Source organism: Piliocolobus tephrosceles, chromosome 4 (genome assembly GCF_002776525.5).
Source record: "Piliocolobus tephrosceles isolate RC106 chromosome 4, ASM277652v3, whole genome shotgun sequence".
Lineage (NCBI taxonomy): Eukaryota > Metazoa > Chordata > Mammalia > Primates > Cercopithecidae > Piliocolobus > Piliocolobus tephrosceles.
The window spans coordinates 129,939,836-129,963,025 of record NC_045437.1 but is presented as its reverse complement, the minus strand read 5'-3'; the positions used below and the strand labels follow the sequence as shown (position 1 = coordinate 129,963,025).

Below are 23,190 nucleotides of genomic sequence, written 5' to 3'. Positions count from 1 at the left end.
GAACGACTAAATCTTAACTCTGGCTGTCCAGTGTGCTCACAATATTCAAGACAATTAGATCTAGCTGGGGAAAAAATTACCCTTCAGATAAATTTTTGTAAACGTGCAACTGTGTCCCTCCAAGCAAAGAGACGAGAAGCTCATTTGCTGCTGAGGGATGAACATGGAGTTTCTTGCGGGGGATTCTTTGATGATATTGGTAAATATCATCTAAAGTCATTGTATTAGATACTCATCTTGGAGGTTTCCCCTGGCTACCATTTTCCAAGTGGAGTTTGGCTCATAAACCCTCTCAGCAGCCAGCTCCAAGCTGGCTACCTTTCAGTCCCCTGGAGAAGAGAACCCCTCCTTAGAAGTAAGCAGTGCCTAAATGGCTGGAGTGCATACCTTGAAGCAAGCCTTTTTCATTCTAACAAGGACCAGAGCCAATGCGGAATGTCTGCTGAACTGGGGTGAAGAGCAAGACTGAATGAGACTGCCTAAGGTACTGCTTGTGAGACATGGATGTTTTCCTTGTTCAGCAAGAAGTCAAGCTCCTACTTGCTAGAGACTCGATCATCTTAGGCTGCCAGCTGCTAGCTCTGAAGGTGCTTTGTACCCCTAGTCTCTCTGTGAGCCCAGACTCAACTCCCTTGCTTCTTTTAGGACTACGTGGGTTGTCACAAAGTTGAGACACACTCTTACTCTGTCTTCTTTCCTTGCCAAGTGAAAGCATGTCCTATCCTGACAACCTAATTTAGTCATTTGCTCAATGGAACCTTTGTAGAACAATGACATGTATAAAATGACATAAAATAAATGTCTAATGACATCAGATAATCGTCATCCTAGAGTTTATTTCTTCAGATTTCAACTCACTCTAAATAATTAATATTGCATCTGTGTGCTTAATAATATGAGCACTTACACAAGTTAAAACAAGGTTTCTCAGCTTCAGGACAGGTGGTGTGCAGTCTTTGCTTTGGTTGAGACAACATCAAAGATAACTCTCAAAAACAGTGATGAAGGAAATATTGAGTTTTACATTCTAAAAATAATGCAATTTCAGCTTGCATTTACTGAGCATTTGTTGTATATCAGATATAGTGTTAAGCATTTTCTAATAATTATCTCCTGCAACTCTCACAACCACCTCAGGAACGGTTCAAATTTTATGAATTACAAAATGAATTTCCGAGAAGGTTATATTGCTTGTCTAAAGTCAGGCAGTTAGTAAGTACTGGAGGCTGTTCAACCCAGGCAATGTGTCTCCTATTCTGGTTCTCCTAACACAATACTCCATCGCTCCCCTGAAAACCAGTGATGCCTCTTCCCTCCCAGTGTCCTCAACCAGCTTTAAATGTGCTCACGGCCACACACTGGGTTAAGAAGAGAAAATAATACATGCAAAACTCTTAAATGTTAGACACATTTGAAACAGCGAAGAAAATGCTACATAATGAAGACCTCCTAGTTTTAAAAGACTGACTCAATCCTCCTTTTGTTTTGGATTGTAGACTATAATCCTCACTGTAGAGAACTGAACAGCTTCCCTGAAACAAAATAATGATATTTCCCTACTCCATCTCTTCTACAAACAGTAACTGCAGTGGTAGCAGCCACAAAAAGATCAGGTTGGGCCCAAGACTTCCCCGGAGTTTTATGCTTTACCTGCTGTAGATGAGGCACTCTTGGTTATTGATGACTTTATCCGATTTGTACCTCCGGAGGTCTTCCCAAGCGTCCTTGATGGCAGTGACTGCCAGGATCACACAGACTGGTATCATGTTAATCTCAGGCTGGAAAGCATTGACCACGGGGAAAAAATTCAGAATCGCAATGCCCACAAAATAGAGATTGGCAAACCGGTGTAGCTGCTCAAAAATGTTCTTGGGGACGAAGGACAACACGGTGTACTTGCTGGTCTTGATTTGATTCCCACGATGATGTCTGTTGGGGTTCTCTTTGTGAGACCATCCTTCAAAGGGCAGGTTAGAGACCACCACTCGTTTCTTGTCCTCTTTTCTTTTCCACCGTTTCCTCCCTTCCTTTTTCATCTCTGCTCAATGTTGCCTTTTTAATTTTCATAATTTAATTTTCATCTTTTGCTTGCCTTCTCTGTTGAAAATTTTTCTCTCTTCTTTCAGAAGGATACTAAAAACGAAAAGCCAGGCTGCGAACCCCAGGGGAGAAACATGAGGAGGAAAGAGCCTGCAGAGAACAGGTGTGTATCCACCAAGCCACTTCCTTCTACTTGTTTGAGACTCCACCTGTTGGAATGTAGACGTCATCCACAGGTGTCTTCCTTTTCCACCCTGGGCAGCCAAGAACAGGTGTACCAACTCTGGGTCCTAAAACCTACCAGGTTCTAAAGGCAAGAATTTCAACCCAAGCAACTGAGGCTTTAAAATGGCAGACATTTTCTTGGTTTGGGAGACACTGCTTGACATCCTCCAAAGAGTTTCTCCTGAATTTAGTCTCCCAAGATAATCCAGCCATCCTAGAGTTTAATTCTTAAGCTTTCAACTCACCTTTAATAATACTGCATCGGTGTGCTTAATAATGTAAGTGCTTATACAAATTAAACAAGTTTTCTCAGCCTCAGCACTATTGACATTTTGACAGGATAATAATTCTTCCCCAGGGCTATTCTGTGTATCATAGGATATTTAGCAGCACCCCCGGATTTTACACACTAGATGTCAGTAGTACCCCCCACTCCCAGTATGACAACCAAAAGTGTCTTCAGACATTACTAAATGCTCTCTAGGGGTCAAAATCACCCCCACTTGAGAATCAGTGAGTTAAATAATTTAGAAAAATAAAATGGAAGAAAAGAGACTCATCCTGAGGCTATGCTGATGAGTTTGCATAACCCATTTGCAAGAAAGAACACAGGGATGGTTTCTCTTACCTTTCATAAATTCGAATGTTGGAGCAGTTTATTGCTTTATCAAAGCGGTGTCTCTTGAAGTCTTCCATGCCATCTTTGATCATGATGACGAACAGGACAATGGCCAGTGGTAACATGGTGATTTCTCTGTGGAAGACTTCCATGGAAGGCATCCAGTTCAAAATCACCAGGAACAGGAAATAGAGGTTAGCCCATCTGGAGGGGCAAGCGAAGTGTGAGTAAACACTATGGAGAAGAAAAATGTACTTTCTCCTCCATTTCTTCCCTACTGTTTGGCCTTGATCAACTAAACATTCTCCTTCAGTGTCACCTCCAACATGGTAATGGCTTTGAAGCCAAACCCATCTAGATTTACTTATTATTTCCATAGATTATTGGGGTGGTGTTTGGTTACATGAGTAAGTTCTTTAGTGGTGATTTGTGAGATTTTGGTGCACCCATCACCCGAGCAGTATACACTGCACCTAATTTGTAGTCTTTTATTCCTCTCCCCTCCTCACCCTTTCCCCCTAAGTCCCCAAAGTTTGTTTTGTCATTCTGATGGATGAGACTGGAGATGATTATTCTCAGGAATGGAAAACCATCTAGTTTTAAATTCTGTTCCTGTTATTTACTAGTTGTGTGATTTTTTCGAGCTTATTTCCTCTTGCACAAAATGGGGATAGTATTATCGACTTTAAAGGGGTCCCATAAATATTACATGATAAATAATTTTTGCGTGATACACAGTAGAGGGCTCTGGAGCATAGCAGTTGCTCAGTAAACGGTCACTTATAATAAGAATTACAATATTGAGGATTATATATAAGCACATAACTTTTAATTTAAAATGATCTCATACATTATCTCAAAAGAGGTGCTGACGTCTTCAAGTTTTCCACGTGCATCTTGCTCTCTCTTGCCACAGTGCCTTGGCATGTGCAGGTCTGTCTGCAGGTCTTCTGCTGACTTCTGTCTGTCCCTTTTCACTCAGGTGATGTTGTCTCTCTTTCATGTTATACTTCAATTCCCTGACTTCCTTAACTAGGCCAAGATTTCCTTATTATTCACTATAATAGCACCATATACCTCTCCTTAGAAGTATCTATTCTGCTTACAACTTTACATCAATTTATATAATTAAAAAACTAATGACTGTCTCTTTTACTAGGCAATATATTCAATAAGGACAGTTTCTCTCTGCCTGTCTATTTTTTTATGTATCTCTAGCTCCCAGCTCAAGGCTTGAGACAGAGTAGAACCTGACAAATATTTGTTGAATTAAAGAATGAACAACAAAAACTTCTTAAGATAAATGTATTTGGATATTAAAGGAAAGGCAGCCCCCAGAGGGTAGTATCTCTGAGTTTATCTAAGTGGTAAATACTTGTTTAAAATATGCATTTTTGGCCGGGTGTGGTGGCTCACTCCTGTAATCCCAGCACTTTGGGAGGTTGAAGCAAGCAAATCCCTGGAGCCCAGGAGTTAGAGACCAGCTTGGGCAATGTGCAAAACCCCATATCTACATAAAAGTACAAAAATTTGCCGGGCATGGTGGTGCTCACCTGTAGTCCCAGCTATTTGGGAGGCTGAGGTGGGAGATTCACTTGAACCCAGGAAGTGGAGGTTGCAGTGAGCCGAGATTGCGCCACTGCACTCCAGCCTTGGGAACAGAATGGGACTCTTTCTCTAAAAAGAGTATTGTTCAGATAAGTGGATCTGTACCTATGAAATTGCTCAAAGAGGTTCCGGGGCAGGAAGGTGAAGAGGGTGTATTTGGTTGTGCAGGTTCTGTTGCCGGGATATCTCCTGGAGACCTCTTCCCAATCTTGATGGAATATACTGTTGTTGGGGAACACGACCCGCTGCTGTGTCAAGTTGTAGCTCTGTCTCCCTTTCTCCGGAGACAGCAGTGGTGTGGTTTCTGATGGACAATCGGGGAAGCCATCTCTGACTCTCCACTGCCACCGATGCCACGATGAGTCCACTGAGAGGGCCATTTCCAGCAGCAGGCTAAGGTCTGAAAACAGACACAGGAGGAACTACGTTTAGGAGAAACATGCAGCATGTGGCCTGTTCACTTCTGCCCCATCCATGCAGGGTAGACACTGAAAGTAGCCTCAGCTCACACTTTCACCTATTTCTTTGTAACTAAAGGTCACTAGATCCTGACCATTTGCTTCCCTGCTGTTCCTAAAGATAGGATTTCTGACATAGAATCATAAGGATTTTAAGACTGAGTTTCTGATGTTAGAATCCCTCTGTTCTAGGGTGACACGCTAAACAAATAATCACATAAATAACATGCTCCTAACAGTGGGATACGTGCCATGGAAGCATTGAAATGGGTGGGACATGCTGTTGGCCTAGTTGGGGCTGTCAGGGATAGCTAAAGTGTGGCTTGCTGGGCTAAGATGCTGCAGGTCAGAAGTTTAGCTCTGGTTCAGTCCTAGTGGGGAACTGTCCCTTCACCTTCAGCTGATCTCCAGCTTCCTCACTGTGAAATGAGGAACACTATTCTAACTATAGTTTTTCCACAAGATTTTTCTGAGGAGCAAATTGGATAGTACAGAAAAATATATTGGGACACATCTTAAGACAAAGGAAAAGGTACCTATTTTTTAGGTTTTCTTTGGCGCTAACATTTTCTGATACTGATGACATTTTGCAGAAACTCACCTGTGGCCAAAACCTCAAAGGAGAGTGATAAGTAGAATAGATGGGACAGGTTCTTTCCTAGGAAATTTGTCCATAAGGTGCCTGGACTGTGCTACTGTCCACTCAACTGGCTTTTCTTAATCTAGATGGCTGGGGGTGGGGATAGGGGATCTCTTCCTTTCTCTCCACTCCATTTGATGGTTTCTGAAACTAAGTACTTCATCAAGCAGATGATCTGCCCAGGTGGCAAAGAAATGCTGCTTTATAGCACATCAAAAAGCTTGTCCACCACCATCAAGTCAGCTTCATCCCTGGTATGCAAAGCTGGTTCAACATACACAAATCAATAAATGTAATTCATCACATAAACAGAAAGTATTACAAAAACACATGATTACCTCAATAGATGCAGAAAAGGCCTCTGATAAAATTCAACACCCCTTCATGCTAAAAATTCTCAATAAACTGGGTATTGATGGAAAGTATCTCAAATAATAAGAGCCATTTATGACAAACCCACAGTCAATATCATACTGAATGGGAAAAAGCTGGAAGCATTCCCTTTGGAAACCAGCATAAGATAAGGATGCCCTCTCTTACCAGTCCTATTCAACATAATATTGGAAGTTCTGGCCAGGGCAATCAGGCAAGAGAAAGAAATAAAGGGTATTCGAATAGGAAGAGATAAAGTCAAATTGTCCCTGGTTGCAGATGACATGATTGTATATTTAGAAAACCCCATTGTCTTAGCCCCACATCTCCTTATGCTGATAAGCCTGATAAGCAACTTCAGCAAAGTCTCAGGGTACAAAATCAATGTGCAAAAATCACAAGCATTCCTATAAGCAATAATAGACAAACATAGATCCAAATCATGAGTGAACTCCCATTCACAAATGCTACAAAGAAAATAAAATACCTAGGAATACAACTTACAAGGGATGTGAAGGACCGCTTCAAGGAGAACTACAAACCACTGCTCAAGGAAATAAGAGAGGACATACACAAATGGAAAAACATTCCATGCTCATGGATAGGAAAAATCAATATCGTGAAAATGGCCATACTCCCCAAAGTAATTTATAGACTCAATGCTATACCCATCAAGCAACCATTGACTTTCTTCACAGAATTAAAAAAAAAAGCTACTTTAAATTTCATATGGAACCAAAAAATTAGGATTGTCTTGGCCTGTATAGCCATGACAATCCTAAGCAAAAAGAACAAAGCTGGAGGCATCATGCTACCTGACTTCAAACTATACTATAAGTAACCAAAATAGCATGGTACTGGTACCAAAACAGATATATAGACCAGTGGAACAGAACAGAGGCCTCAGAAATAATGCCACATGTCTACAACCATCTGATCTCTGACAAACCTGACAAAAACAAGCAATGGGGAAAGGATTCCCTATTTAATAAATGGTGTTGGGAAAGTTGGCTAGCCATATGCAGAAAACTGAAACTGGACCCCTTCCTTACACCTTATACAAAAATTAACTCAAGATGGATTAAAGATTTAAAGGTAAGACCTAAAACCATAAAAACCCCAGAAGAACACCTAGGCAAAGCCATTCAGGACATAGGCATGGGCAAAGACTTCATGACTAAAACACCAAAAGCAATGGCAACAAAAGCCAAAATTGACAAATGGGATCTAATTAAACTAAAGAGCTTCTGCACAGCAAAAGAAACTATCATCAGAGTGAACAGGCAACCTACAGAATGGGAGAAAATTTTTGCAATCTATCCATCTGACAAAGGGCTAATATCCAGAATCTACAAAGAATTTAAACAAATTTCCAAGAAAAAAACCAAGACCACCATCAAAAAGTGGGTGAAGGATATGAACAGACACTTCTCAAAAGATGACATTTATGCAGCCAACAAAAATATGAAAAAAAAGCTCATCATCACTGGTCATTAAAGAAATGCAAATCAAAACCACACTGAGATACCATCTCATACCAGTTAGGATGGCGATCATTAAAAAGTCAGGAAACAACCGATACTGGAGAGGATATGGAGTAATAGGAACGCTTTTACACTGTTGGTGGGAGTGTAAATTAGTTCAGCCATTGTGGAAGACAGTGTGGTGATTTCTCAAGGATCTAGAACCAGAAGAACCATTTGACCCAGCAATCCCATTACTGGGAATATAACCAAAGGATTATAAATCATTCTACTACAAAGACATATGCACATGTATGTTTAATGCAGCACTGTTCACAATAGCAAAGACTTGCAACCAACCCAAATGCCCATTAATGATAGACTGGATAAAGAAAATGTGGCACATATACAGCATGGAATATTATGCAGCCATAAAAAAGGATGAGTTCATGTCCTTTGAAGGGACATGGATGAAGCTGGAAACCATCATTCTCAGCAAACCAACACAGGAACAGAAAACCAAACACCGCATTTTCTCACTCATAAGTGGGAGTTGCACTATGAGAACACATGGACACAGGGAGGGGAACATCACACATCGGGGCCTGTTGTGGGGTGGGGAGCTAGGGGAGGGATAGCATTAGGAAAAATACCTAATATAGATGACGGGTTAATGGGTGCAGAAAACTACCATGGCACAGGTATACTTACGTAACAAACCTGCACATTCTGCACATATATCCCGAAACTTAAAGTATAATGATGATTAAAAAATATGCTGCTTTACCTAGGAGTTTCCAGTTTCTGAACTCTTTTAAATAAAGCCGACAAGCAAACTCTCACGGTTCTTTTTGGCCAAATTTTTCTTAAAGACCCAGATAGATACTATTCAAAGGTAAATTTTATAAAGTTAGAAGTTGTATATAATAGTTCTTCTCATGTAGTAGGCTCATAGGATAATTTTCTTTTGAATAAGTGGATGAGTGAATGTCAAGTACTATTAATCTTACAATGAATTACCCAGCCTGTCATGGTAAATATGATCGCTTAGGAAAAAAAGTTTTATTTCTAGTTTAAATGGTAATATTTTACTTTCTTCATGCCCATATGATCTGACCCTCATCATAATTCTCCTCATAGCTTTCATCAATCCAACTGATTTTCAATCCACAGACCCCAAGGCTGCAGGAAGCTCTTCAGAGACTAAGTAAGCCCTTGTAGCAAGCATGAAAAGGTAAATGTAATTACGGATGCTTATCATAATGTGACCAAAAGCAATATTATGACATTTAGCAAGCTGGAAATAATATTGTGTATTTTCTTTGTTATTATAAAAAATGCACCAGCCAGGCACAGGGGCTCCCACCTGTAATCGCAGAACTTTGGGAGGCCGAGTCGGGCGCATACCGAGGTCGGGAGACCATCCTGGCTAACACCGTGAAACCCCGTCTCTAATAAAAATACAAAAAATTAGCCGGGCGTGGTGGCGGGCGCCTGTAGTCCCAACTACTCAAGAGGCTGACGCAGGAGAATGGCGTAAACCTGGAAGGCGGAGCTTGCAGTGAGCCGAGATGGCACCACTGCACTCCAGCCTGGGCGACAGAGTGAGACTCCATCAAAACACACACACACACACATACACACACACACACACACACACACACACACACACACACACACACACTCTTTCATGGATTTCTTTTTTACTGAAAAGGAAAAGGAAATGAAAAGATCATGAATGGCATTGAAAATGCAAATGAGAAATCTTGCCTTGCTTAATGCCAGCCATATCAGACTTCTCTCACTATTAGGTAGTAAGATCTTCTTAAATCAAGAGATTGGATTGATGTGGGAAATGTAGTTATTTTCGGTGGGGTAGGATTAAAAGTCCATTTATCATAAGAATAGTCTTTATTTTTTTTAAGCATGTAAAATGAGCTTCCTTAAAAATAAAGCAGATATAACTTGAATGTCAAATTGGTGAATGAAAGTTTGATGAGGAACTAAATATTTATATAGTTTCAAAGTATCCTCCCCCAATATTATTCATTATAATGATAAAAAGAATCACAGTGGAGAAATGTGGCAGACACCACCTTACAACAGAGATCAGAGCAAGTATTGAAGCTGTCCTCACAGGGTTAACAAGAATTCTGGACAGAAATAGAGTTATATCTAAACATTAATCAGGTTGCACTTTGACCTACTTCCTTGTAACTGAAAGTCACTAGATCCTGACCATTTGCTTCCCCATTGCTCCTAAAGATAGGATTTCTGACATTAGAATCATAAGGGTTTTAAGACTGAGTTTCTGATGTTAGAATCATAAGGCTTTTAAGAATTGCTGAAGATGTTTTTCAGATCCTGAAGTCCAGTGAAACAACTGACGCCAACCATTTGAGGACCCCACATAGGAACAGAATCAGCACGAGGACACAGTTTCTTCATCTCTCTGTCCTATGATTTCACCCTGCACTCTTTGACCAATCAACAATCTTCACACTTCTCCCTGTTCTAAAACTCTTATAAACTTTAGCCCCAAACTCCTCACAGAGATGGACTTGAGGTTTCCTCCCATCTCTTTATTTGACAGCCCTCCAATTAAATCTCTTTCTCCTGCAACTTGACATCTTGGCATATTGATTTGCTGCACATATTGGGTGCTAGACTTATTATGGTTATAGTATCACAAATAATGGGATACAATGACATCTCTTGCCTCCTGACATGATGCATTGAGAACACGAGTTTCATTTCTGGTAGAAACATTAAGAAACCTCAAATTGGGGGGCTATTCTATAAGACAACTGGCCTGTGTTTTTCAAGTGTAAATGATCAAAAAAGGGGCAAAATAACTGTTTATGATTAAAATAAAAATAAAAACTAAATGTAATGCATAATTCTGGGTTGAATCCTATAGTAGAGGAAGATAAAATAGATATAAGGGGCATTCTTGGACAATGGGTGAAATTTGAATGTAAACTACAGTTAGGTGATAGCATTTTAACAATCTCAAATTTCCTGATTTTGATAATTATATGGTGGTTATATATAAAAACACTCTTGTTTTTAGGAAATTCACCCCAGAGTATTTAGAGGTAAAGGGTAAGATGTCTCCAAGGGTCAGAAAAAATGTATATGCTTGTGTGTGTGTATATATATGTGTGTGTGTGTAATGTGCGCACGTGTGCGCGCGCGCGCACACACACACACACACACACAGTGGTATAGTCAGGGAAGGGCTCATGGGAAAAGGAACATTTATTTAAAGTTACCTGAAGAAACATAGGAGTTAGCTAGGTAGGGAGGTTGGGGAAGAGTGCTCCAGGTAGAAGAATGAGTTTCAGAAATGGGAGGAAGTTCATGAGGTGTTCCATAGAGCAGTGGTCTTCAACCTTTTTGGCACCAGATACTGGTTTCATGGAAGACAATTTTTCCATGGACAGTGGTTGGGGGATAGTTTTGGGATGAAACTGTTCCACCTCAGATTATCAGACATTCATTAGATTCTCACGAGGGCGTGACCTAGATTCCTTGCATGCACAATTCATGATAGGGTTGCGTTCCTATGAGAATTTAATGTCTCCACTGATCTGACAGCAGGCAGAGCTCGCCTGCCACTTACCTCCTGCTGTGCGGACTGGTTCCTTACAGGCCATGGACTGCTATGGGTCCATGGCTCAGGGACTGGGGACTCCTGGTGTAGAGTACATGGAACGGGAGACAAAGAGTGGCAGAAGTTGAGGCTGGAGAGACAGCCCAGGGTCAGATGGCCTGCTGAGGCTGTTATAGTGAGGGCAAGAGAAAGTCTGAAGAGTGCCAGGGAAATGACACATTGTGAGTGTGGATTCCAAGCGTCATTCTGGCAGAAGCATGTAATGGTGGGCTGGAGGGACAGAGACTGGGGGCAGAGGCAGCTCTTTGACCGACTGCCCCTTTCCCCTCCAAACAAAGTATTTCTTCCTGAGAGTGGAACAGGAAACAAAGAGGGATTGTATAACCCCATTATCTGAGGTGTGGTTTATTGCTGCTTGCAGAAGGTTTAGGGTGGGGCACGCCTGAAGAACTCCCTAAGTTGTAAAACGTTTGTCTCATTCTAGATTTTTGAAATGGCACTTCCCACTAGAAATAACTTGAGGATTACCTAATTTTGCTAATTCATACTCAGATCACGACTTGAAGTGATAATCCTCTCAAGCACCAGCCTTATTCTCTTCTGGGCACAACGTCATCTCGATGATAGAAGGACAATCCTATATGGGGGACCTTTAGCCTAATAAGCTGGGCTAACTTCAGTTTTTTGAGGAATTCTGTTTCTCTCTCCCAAACTTTCTCCACCTTACCTGGCTCACATTTCCAATTGACTCCAGTTCCTTTCTGTTTCATTTTAATGAGCCCAAATAAACCCCATCTGTAGCAAGTTCCATTTTCATTGTTAGGGGATAAATCAACTAGTCATTCATTGAATCAACAAATACTTATTGAATCCTTGTTTATTATATACCAGGTGAGTAAAACCTACCCATACATCCCTTTCCGCCTGAGCTTACATTAGGTGGCTGAGAGATTTTAAACACACACTTTTAGAATTAAATATATATTCACCAACCAGGAAAAGTGCCACTGTCAAAAGACAAAATCACAACAGGTTTAAAGACCTTAATTAACTTTATTTTTGGTTCTAAAATTGGGCAGCACTTCATTTCATAAAATATAATCAGCATTCCAATGAGCTGAACAGAGGAGATTGACTTTATAGAAAGGGCTGAAGAAAGCAGAACCACAAAACAAAAATGAATTCGTCATTTCAAAATTAGTTTCCTTGTAAGGCAGGAACAGGAAACAGAACAATAGAAAAATAATCAACTGGTTAACATCAGGTTATTTTTTTTGTAAGGATTAAAGGCAGGGGCAACTTCCTTTTCATACCAATTGAAACTGACCTAGTTGGGAAATTATGTCTCTTTCTTGATTTCTCTGAAGGTGGATAACAGTTTAGTTTCAGTTTAGTGAAAGTGACTCCACTTTCATTTTTAGTCTGATCTGTTGGGGCCTAGCTTTGTCCAAAACAATGGCCTCCTATAATTTTTATTTAATACCATGAAAGAGAGCAGGGTGCAGTGACCACATTACAGAGGAATGGGACTTTGTCTCCCAAGAGGTGGGGCTTGAATTGAGATCAGGGAATGAGTAAGAGGTGGCTGAATGGAATACTATTGTGTGTATATGTGTGTGAGTGTGTGTGTGTGTGTGTGTGTGTGTGTGTGTGTGTGTGCTGTGTTTCTGTAAGTAAGCATCCTAGGAAGACAAAGCCATATTTGCAAGTCTTCTGTGGCTACAGCAAACGTGTTGATTTCAAGAATGGAGAGAAGACCCAAGTAGGCTAAAAAGCAGAAATAAGTCTTTACTTCAGAATTATTTTTCCTCCATGCCCAATTCTCTAAAAAGTGTATTAGTGGGTTAGGACTATGGGAGAAAAACATCTGTAAAATTAAGTTTAATCTATACTTCGATTCTTGATAAATAATGTAAAACTCTGATATTAGAATGAAATAGAATTTAAGAAACTTTGGCCTTCAGTTAACCACACGAGTTTTTAAATCACTCTACTCTGAGGGCAAAATGTGTAAATCTCAGGAAAAAAAAAAGATTTCCTATTAGACATCTAGTTAGCAAACAATAACCAACAAAGAAGAAATAGTCTGGAGTTAGCAGATCTTCAAATCAATAATTGTATCAGTTTTTCACGAATTATAATCATTCTTGAATCATCTTCTCAATTTTTACCACACTCAAATAGCATTTTTATTAAATGCAATATATTTTACTTGAGGTGAACTCACTTCTCAAAAGCTTCAATTTTTTTTTTTTTTTTTTTGAGATAGAGTCTCACTCTGTCACCTAGGCTGGAGTGCAACGGCAAGATCTCGGCTCACTGCAAACTCTGCCTCCCAGGTTCAAGTGATTCTCCTGCCTCAGCCTCCTGAGTAGCTGGGATTACGGGCACCTGCCATCATGCCCGGCTAATTTTTTTGTATTTTTTTGTAGAGACAGGGTTTTGTATTTTGGCCAGGTTAGTCTTAAACTCCTGACCTCAGGTGATCCACCCACCTCGGTCTCCCAAAGTGCTGGGATTACAGGCGTGAGCCACCATGCCTGGCCAAAAACTTCAGTATTAACTTTGGCTTTGAGCTAAATCTTAATACCAAAATGAAGTGGTTTGACAGTATTGATTTTTTTTTTTTTAATAGGCACTGACAGGAACTACTTTTATTAAAATAAAAACTGTTGATCCCTTATGACAACATTGGCCTACACCTCTATGTCTCTATTTGCTCTTCTGGGAACCAGGTTCAGAAACATTACCACTCGCCCAGAAAGGATCAGACATTTCCATTATTTGTGGTTTACCTACTAACGCAGGAAAGGCTGCTAACATGGTTTGCAAGTTTCTTCCCCTCAAAACAATAACAACAACAACAAACAACAGGTTTTTCATCAACCCTGAATTAAATAAAAAAATTCAGTCAGCCAGATTCCTATCCATTCCCCCAAGCATTGTAGTAGATCAAAGAAGGATTTGTAGTAAAACAATCTTATCATACATTTCTTATCCATTTTGCTTTTTCTACTTATTTTGATTGGATTTACTTGAGTAATGACCATCACGTAGTCTTTTACTGATTTTACCGAAACCCATTTACAGACGAAGACACAAAGAAAAGGAGAATAGAGTGATTTCTCTGTAGAACTTGTCATTTCTTCCTAATCCATTTCAGTAAAAGCTATATTTACTAGAATACAAGATGTCCTTTTTCCACATTTTAATATTTTTGAAACTAGATTGTTTCATACCATTGCTATGTTAGTGTTTGCTTATTGACATAAACTCACAAAGTATTATTAAATTGATGACATTTTAGATTCAAAAAAGATATCTAGTTGCAGACAAATATGCCAGAAAACAGAAATCGCCATTTGAAAGACCCTCCATAAATTTTGTAGTTTGGACCTGCCCAGGAAAGTTCAGTGAGGTCTTCGTGGGAAAGGAGCAGTCTAAGTGGAGACCTTATTCTGCAGTGGAGTTTGGATAGACTAGAAGCCTTGAGGAAGGCTGAACTTTAGCATTCCCATTTGCACTGTACTCAGCTACAGGCATCTACATATAGCTGCTTGTATGGAATCAGTTCTCATGATCACAAAAAAGTGCTCTGTCCTTCCCAATGGGAAGAACAAGAGCTGTGATTGTGCCTTATTCACAGGCTACAAAACATGTCCTATAATTAGGATGCCAGAAGCTGACTTCCTCTGGAGAGAAAGAGACATTAAGAAGAAATGTATGCAGGGTGGGGTGGGATGGGGATTGCTGTCTTTGGTTGGTGAGAGTGGGGACTAGTGGGAAAGAGAGAGTGAGAAAGAAATAGCAACCACCTAAAATAAAATTAATGAAAGGATGCAATTCTGTGGAAGATAATTAAAATACATGACAAATGTAATCCTATAGAATGGGCCTTTGTGGGAAAGGAGAGATGGGAGGGGAGTCCGTTCCATGATTCAAGCATCTTCAGCATGCCACACTCAGCCCCATCACTAGTCCTTAAGTCAATTAAAGCTTTTAACCCGATTGGTTTTCTCCTAGCTCCCCAACTCATAAGAGCTTTACTCCAACAGATTTCCAAACATGGATATTTTTTAAACAGACAAGAAAATATTTCTAGTCTGCCACATTATACTTCATCACCTGCCAAGTTCATTAGAGTTTACAGTATCACAAATTATCTTGCAAGCTAGTCTCTAATTTGGTGTATTTGGAGCTCAGATTTCTCTCACGAAATTTACATCAAAATATCCTACTGCTTATTTGCCATTTCTACTTGTTTTCTAGGTATTTCAACTTTAACAATTCTAAAACTCTTGGATTCTCTCCAAAATTCACTTTAGTTCCAGTAGTACCCATTTCCATGAATAGCATCTGTTTACCTTGATGACTTAAGAGTAATCTTTGACTTCTCTTTTCATTTACTACAGTCAATCTATTTTTAAGTTTTATCCATTTTTGTCCTTTAATTATTTTTCAAATCCATTTGCTTCTTAACCACTGTGCCTGGCCAAGCCACTATTTTTAAGTGTAGCAGATACTGTTGAGATTAATATATTGCAATTTTATTCAAAGGCATTATTAATTTTATGGTAGGATTTGTAATTATATATTTTCTCGATTAATACCAGGATTTTAGCTACTGTCAGGCAGATGTTGTGAATTATTTGATGACAGAAGAGATCTTTCACACACTGGTGTACTAAAGACATTTGGACACATTGGTGTTGTAAAGGGATACCAGAACTGAAAGCAGGGTACAAGGTGAAATGCAGAGAGGAAAATCAGTGATGCAGAGTCCCTGACATAATAAAATGGTTGGGGAGATGAGATGTATATACATGGAAAGGTACTGAATAGGCTACCAATGGGAAATTGAATGAATGGCAGACAGTAAGGACCAGAAATTGTTAGAGATGTAAGAAAACACAGTTGACGGAGAAGGACAAGGCAAGCATCTTGGGGAAGCAGAAATAGCCAATTAGTGAATCAGAGAGTTGAGTAGCCAGAGGCAGGCATGAGTCCAGAAAGCACAAGAATAGGCAAATGAGAAGCTTCCTTTCTTATCCCCATGTCAGATTCCCTGAATCAGAAGTTCTGGGGATGAGGGTAGAAAGTCTGCACTCTTCACCAGCTCCCAGGTCATTTTAATGTAGGGGTTGCTAAATAGCAAATCTGGACAGACACTGCCTTATATGCTCACCTATATGTTCTCCCTTGAAGACTCGAACTACCTTTTGCCATTTTCTTCCCTTTATTCTAAGTCTGATCTCCCAAGTATCTTCCTAATGAAAGGCAAAAGACAGAGCAGGCAATATATCCTTTGTGAGAGACAGGTAAAATGAGATGCATAATTTCATTTTTAACATCCCTCTAGGCAGAAATGTGATTTCACTTAAAAATTGTTTTATAGATTCTTTTGGTATGTTTTACTGACAAAATAATTAAGTTGGATCTAATTAAAAGTAAATAAATCGCTCACAGAAGCTGGATGAATCAGTGCTGAGCTGAGAGGTGATAAAAGTTGTTCAAAGTGCATGAAGCTGAAAGCAATGAAAAGACAATAGTACACACCGACTGGCTCAGTTCACCTCAAACGTATGCATGGTCCGTGAGTTACATACCAATTAGTACACCCTGGAAGAACCGAGGTGGGGGCAGGCATGGAACAGGACCTGGGAAATTTTGGAGCAGCTTCCTTAACGGACTAGGCTTCTGGCTTAGCACAGAGAATGTGGCACCAAGTTTGTGAAATGGGGTGAGAAAAACTGATACTAGAGTGGCTGTCTTCAGAGTTTTCCTAGGGAAGGAATATTCTTTTAATCAGCATTTGGGGTAAAAGGCAAGGGGACAAGAATTAAGGAGAAAAGGAAAAGGGAGAGGGAAAGGGATGGCAAATTAGCTGGCAAAAGCATGAGAAATAGAGATAAGATGGTAGAAGGTTTGGTGTCTGTGTTGGCAGAAAAGGGAAGAGAGTTTTTTTTTTTTTTTTTTTTTAAAGTCAGTATTCACTTAGAAATACGTGAAATATTATAATATGATATAATGCCCTTCCATGTTCCTTTAAAATTGTTAGTGAAACTTCGCAAAATAGAGTTGTCAGCTATGAAAGGTATCATTTGATTGGGGGTCTAGAAGTCATGAAGGAGGGGCTGTCTGCTTCTTTGGCTTCAGGCCAAAGGGAGATGATTAAAGAAAAGCCACAGGAAAGAGTGGAGAATGAGAAATACAGAAAATTCTGGAAATCAGAATCGGCGATGGCTGGGAAAAACATAAGTCCTAGAGGAATTTTAGAAGTTGTGGGGTAAGTGGCATTGGATGTTCCTTAGGATCTGGGTTGGGGATTCAAGCGATTTCATCTAAGCGTTAAAGGACAAGGTAAGCCAAGCCAAGATATCTGGCTCCTATATGCCACTAACCAGCTGTATAGCCATGGGCAAGTCATTATTCTCCCTGGGCCCTAGTTGCTTCCCCTGTAAAATGAGAGAACTGGACTAAGTAATCCTTAAGGCCCATATATATCTCTAGCACTTTCGTCTCAAGTTTAATTCTCACCTTGACTTCTGTGAAGTCCGGGGGATACATGACCATGATAAGAGACCTTTCCAAAGGGCAGACTATTTCTTCCCCAAACGGCAGCCTGGACTCTCCATAAAAGGTAAGTGATCTCACAGCACATAATTGCTAAGTGGCTGCTTTTTTCTCTTTTCAGAAATGGAGACCTTTTCATTCCTCTGTTTTGTCTGAGTTCCTTTCTTATGTGTGCTTTGGACTGGACATTCTCACACTTCCAAAAAATAACACAACCCTCTCAACTTTATTTTTCCTCTTTTATCAGATTAATAATAACAAGATTGTCAAAAGGTCTCCATGTTTCAAACTTCTAGTCCCAAAGTAGGGAGGAATTTCAAGAAGGATCCAACTGTCTATTGAACATAGCCCCTTGGATGTCTTCTGAGAACGTCAATCTCAGTTTGTCTCCAAACAGCCTCAGTATCTTTACCCCTACATCTGCACTTGCCCCCTATTACCTTTCTCATGGAATGGCAACCCTACCCTTTCGGTTGTCCAAGCCTTTGATTCCTCTCTCACCTCTCATATCCAATCAATTATCAAGTCCTGTTGGTTGTAACCCATTACATGTGTGTCAGTTTGCTTCACTCTCCCCTGGACCCGTTGCCACACACCTGTCTAGGCCACTCTCATCTCTAGCTGTGCTTACTTGGACTCATGACTTGTCCCTCTGCTGCCAGTTTTGCCCCCCTCTGTTCTCTTTTCCACAGTGAAATCAGAAATACGCCACCAAACTCTAGATCGATTCATGCCATCTCCTTGCGTAAAACCCTCTCTGATTTCAATTTACCTCAGACAGTATAAGGAACAAAACTTTAACATAATTTACAACTCCCTTCCCTCATAAACTAGACACAGACTTTCTTCCCAGCCCTGTCTTCTGTTATCCTTTCTTTCACATTCTAGTCATAAGGAATTATTTTATTTTCTTTTGTGTCCATCTTTCTCTCCCACTGACATACCATCATTACCAGCACGTTGTAACCCACTTCCCATGCTCAAAAAGCCTAGCTAATTTATGATTGAGGGGCTATGCGTGTGCTCCATGGTACTCTTCCTTATCCCATTTTAGCCCTTAGTTCTGGGTAGTGAGCCTCTGTACAAGTCTGGATTGAGGGATTCTACAAGCCACTCACCCTTCTACCCCCGAGCTGCCCGAGAACAGTCACTACTCTACCCTCTACAGTGCCTCCTGGAAGCAGTCACCCCCTTCTACCCTAATGTCTCCTGGGAGCAGTTACTCTTCTATCCCAGTGCCTCCTGGGATTAGTCACACCTCTACCCAATGCCTTCTGGGAACAGGCACCCCTCTGCCCCAGTGCCTCCTGGGAGCAGTCACCCTTTTATTCTAATGCCTCCTGAGAACAGTCACTCCTCTGCCCCAGTGTTTCCTGGGAGCAGTCACCCTTCTATTCTAATACTTCCTGGGAGCAGTCACCCCTCTGCCCCAGTGCCTCCTAGGAGCAGTCATCATTCTATTCCAGTGCCTCCTGGGAGCAGTCACCCCTCTCCTGAGGGCTTCTTGGGAGCAGTCACTACTCTACCTCAGTGTCTCGTGGGAACAGTAACCCCTCTACCCCAGTACTTTGTGAGTTCAGTTGCCACTCTATCCCCCAGTGCTCCTGGGAGCACTTACCCCTCTACCCTATTGCCTTGTGAGGACAGTCATCACTTTACACCTCCTTCCTAGGTACAATGACTGACACTAAGAAATACCTCACTTATTTGATAAACAAAAACAATAATTTGTAACTTAAAATTATTTAAAAATATTTCAAAGAACTTTATTTCTATTATCTCATTTCATTCTCCAAATAATCCTATGAGGTAAGTTGGGCTTGTATTGTAATGGTTCTTTTCAGCCGTAGGCATTAAATTCCTCAAAGTCTCCAGTTAGAAGTAACTGTGGTTAAGGAACTTGAGAAATCATAATAGAAGTTCTCTGTTTTTGGACCAAATTTTGGGAGTATAACAAAAAACATTTTAAGCAAAACAACCAAGGCAGCATGCGAAATAACGTCAATATAAATGATACTTATTCATGTAATTAGCAATGTGTATGATGCGATTTCACTTGGGACCTCCTCCCCAGAACTTTTTAATGCTTGTCTCTCCTGACACAAGAAACTTGAAATTAATTTTGTTTGTAGTTAACATCTGTTATGAAATATTAAACAAAAATTGTTTTGATTTTATGACTCAGGGCTTTTGGATTTTTGGCCCCTTTGATCTGAGGGAATTATGAGAAACTGAAGTTTTGAGATTGGTGAATTATTGGGGAAGTGTTTTGAAACTCCTTTCCCATTACACAAGATTACAAGTTCTTAACTCTGCTCAGGAGAATTTCTGGCCAAGATACTTGTAACAGGATGCTCTCCTATGTCTCAGGAAAGGCTTTCCCAATAGAACCAGGGTACATGTCTAAGAACACAGTTCACCTGCTTTCAATATTCTTTATCTTTTAATAGTAGTTTATACAATCTGTATTTTCTATATACCATTTTTATTCTTACCTAACCCTTTAGTTTCCTCTTTTCTTAAAAATGACTTGATATTTGCATATACTAGAACTGAATATATACTGGAACTGAAACTTCTGGGTCAACTAGAAGATCTGCAGAAGTAAATTTGTTCATAGTGGATCTTCATATGTGATGAAATTGTGGTTTGGAGGATATGATTGTAGCTAATTATTAATTTTTCCATATATTAGAGATGAATCTGATTGCCCTTCTGAAATATTTATAATAATTTATAATGTATATTATTACATATAGGGGTAACTTGGAGATTGTAGGTTTGGTTCCAGAATACAACAATAAAGTGAATGTTGCAATGAAGTGAGTCACATATGTTTTTTAGTACCACAGTGCATATAAAAGCTATGTTTATACTATACTGTAGTCTATTGTGTGCAATAGCATTATGTCTAAAAAATACATAGCTTAATTAAAAAATATTTTATTGCTAAAAAATGTCAGTCATTATCTGAGCTTATAAAAAGAGTTATAAACTTTTTGCTGTTGGAGAGTTTTGTCTTGATATTATTTGTTTTTTTCTTTTTTAGGCGGAGTCTCACTCTCGTCACCCAGGCTGGATTGCATGGTGTGATCTTGGCTCACTGCAACCTCCACCTCCTGGATTCAAGTGATTCTCTTGCCTCAGCCTCCTGGCTCGCTGGGACTAAAGGCACCCACCACAACACCCAGGTAATTTTTGAATTTTTAGTAGAAATGAGGTTTCACCAAGTTGGCCAGGTTGGTCTCAAACTCTTGACCTTAGGTGATCCATCCGCCTTGGCCTCCCATAGTGCTGAGAATACAGGTGTGAGTCACTGCGTCTGGCTTGTCTTGCTGTTATGGGCTGTTGACTGATAAGGGGGGTGGTGACTGTAGCCTTATGAAATGTATTTCTTAAGTCATAAGACTTGAAAGTTGAGATTACTCCTTCATCCACAAACTACAGAATGAATGTTATGTTAGCATGCATGAAAACAACATTAATCTCCTTGTATATTTGCATCAGAGCTCTTAGGTCACCAGGGGCAGTGTTAAGGAGCAGTAACTTTTGTTGTTGTTGAGAGACAGGATCTTACTTTGTCACCCAGGCTGGCGTTCAGTGCCATGATCATAGCTCACTGCAGTCTTAAACTCCTGGGCGACCCTCTCACCTCAGCCTCTTTAGTAACTGGGACTACAGATGTGAACTACCATGCTTGACTTTTTAAAATTGTTTGTAGAAACAGTTGCCTATGTTGCCTAGGCTGATCTTGAACTCCTGACCTCAAGTGATCCTTTGCCTCAGACTCCCAAAGAGTTGGGATTATAGGCATGAACCACTGTGCCAGGCCAAATAGTAATCTTTTGAAAAAAAATTTTTATTTTTTTCTGAGTAGTAGGTCTCAACAGCAGGCCTAAAATATTCAGTAAACCATGCCATAAACAGATGTGCTATCCTCTAGGTTTTGTTGTCCTAATTTACAGAACACAAGCAGAGTAGATTTAGCGTAATTCTTAAGGACCCTAGTATTTTATGAATGGTAAATGAGCGCTGACTACAACTTAAAGTCACTAGCTGCATTCTTCTCTAACTAGAGAGTCGGCCTGTTCTTTGATATTTTGAAGCCAGGCATTGACTTCTCTCCAGCTATGAAAGTCCTAGATGGCATCTTCTTCCAATATAAGGTTGTTTGTCTACACTAAAAATTCATCTACACTAAAAGTCATTGTTTAGCACAGCCACTTTTACCAATGATCTTAGCTAGATCTTTTGATGACTTGCCACAGCTTCTACATCAGCACTTGCTGCGTCACCTTGCAGTTTTATATTATGGAGATGGCTGTTTTCCCTTAAACCTAATGAAATAATCTCTTCTAGCTTCCAACATTTCTTTATCTTTTTGTGTTGTTTTTGTTTTTGTTTTTGTTTTGAGACGCAGTCTTGCTCTGTCGCCCAGGCTGGAGTGCAGTGGCACGATCTCAGCTCCCAGCAAGCTCCACCTCCCGGGTTCACGCCATTCTCCTGCCTCAGCCTCCCAAGTGGCTGGGATTACAGGTGCCTGCCACCACACCTGGCTAATTTTTTTGTGTTTTTAGTAGAGACGGGGTTTCACTGTGTTAGCCAGGATGGTCTCGATCTTCTGACCTTGCGATCTGCCAGCCTTGGCCTCCCAAAGTGCTGGGATTACAGGCGTGAGACACCGCGCGCAGCTTTATCTTTTGTTTTCTAAGACAGGGTTTTGCTCTGTTGTCCAGGCGTGTCCAGGAGTACCGTGGTACCATCTCAGCTCATTGTGGTCTCGAAATCCCAGGCTCAAGCAATCCTCCCACCTCAGCCTACCAAGTTGCTGGGACTACAGGTGCAGGCCACCATGCCTGGCTACATTGTTTGTACTTTTTTTTTTTTTTTTGTAAAGATGGGGGTCTCACCATTTTGCTCAGGCTGGTCTTGAACTCCTGGGCTAAAGCAGTCTGCCTACCTTGGGCTCCCAGAGTGTTGGGATTACAGGTGTGAGCCACCATGCCCAGTCCCAGCTTTTCTTCTGCAGCTTTCTCACCTCTCTCAGCCTTTATAAAACTGAAGAAATCCAGGGCTTGCTCTGGATTCGGCTTTGGCTTAAGGGAGTGTTGTGACTGGTTAGACCTCCTATCCAGTGCTGAAACTCTTATTGGCAATAAAGGCCCAACCTTCTATCCAGCTCTATAAAACTGTCTTCGTATCGGCAATAAGGCTGTTTTGCTTTCTTACCATTTGTGTATTCATTGGAATAGCACTTTCAATTTTCTTCAAGTACTTTTTCTTTGCATTCACAACTTGGTTAACTATTTGGTGCAAGAGGCCTAGATTTCAGCCTATCTTGGCTTTCAACATGCATTCCTTACGAAGGTTAATCATTTTCTAGCTTTTGATTTAAAGTGAGGGACATTAAACTCTTCCATTCACTTGAACACTTAAAGGCCACTGTAGGGTTATTTATTGGCCTAATTTCAATGTTGCTATGTCCCAGGGACTAGGGAGGCCCATGAAGAGGGAGAGAGATTGGGGAACAGCTGGATGGTGGAGTAGTCAGGACACACACATTTAGATATTAAGTT

At 40.4% G+C, this 23,190-nt stretch overlaps 1 protein-coding gene across 6 annotated transcripts in view; it reads right to left on the bottom strand.

The window, feature by feature from the left end:
- Positions 1-23,190, bottom strand: part of ATP10B (ATPase phospholipid transporting 10B (putative)) — a 271,561-nt gene that overhangs the window by 118,636 nt on the left and 129,735 nt on the right. For 4 of the 6 annotated variants that reach the window (XM_031935482.1, XM_031935484.1, XM_031935483.1 and 1 more), the window contains 2 exons: positions 4,598-4,892; positions 2,894-3,088 (listed from right to left, as the gene is read on the bottom strand). In XM_031935482.1, coding sequence (XP_031791342.1) covers positions 2,894-3,088; positions 4,598-4,872 — 470 coding nt within the window. In that variant the 5' untranslated portion in view covers positions 4,873-4,892. Of the gene's footprint in view, positions 1-1,650; positions 2,208-2,893; positions 3,089-4,597; positions 4,893-5,551; positions 5,735-23,190 lie in introns of those variants that run through there. The other 2 variants (XM_023218870.2, XM_031935486.1) reach the window with 2 other exon arrangements.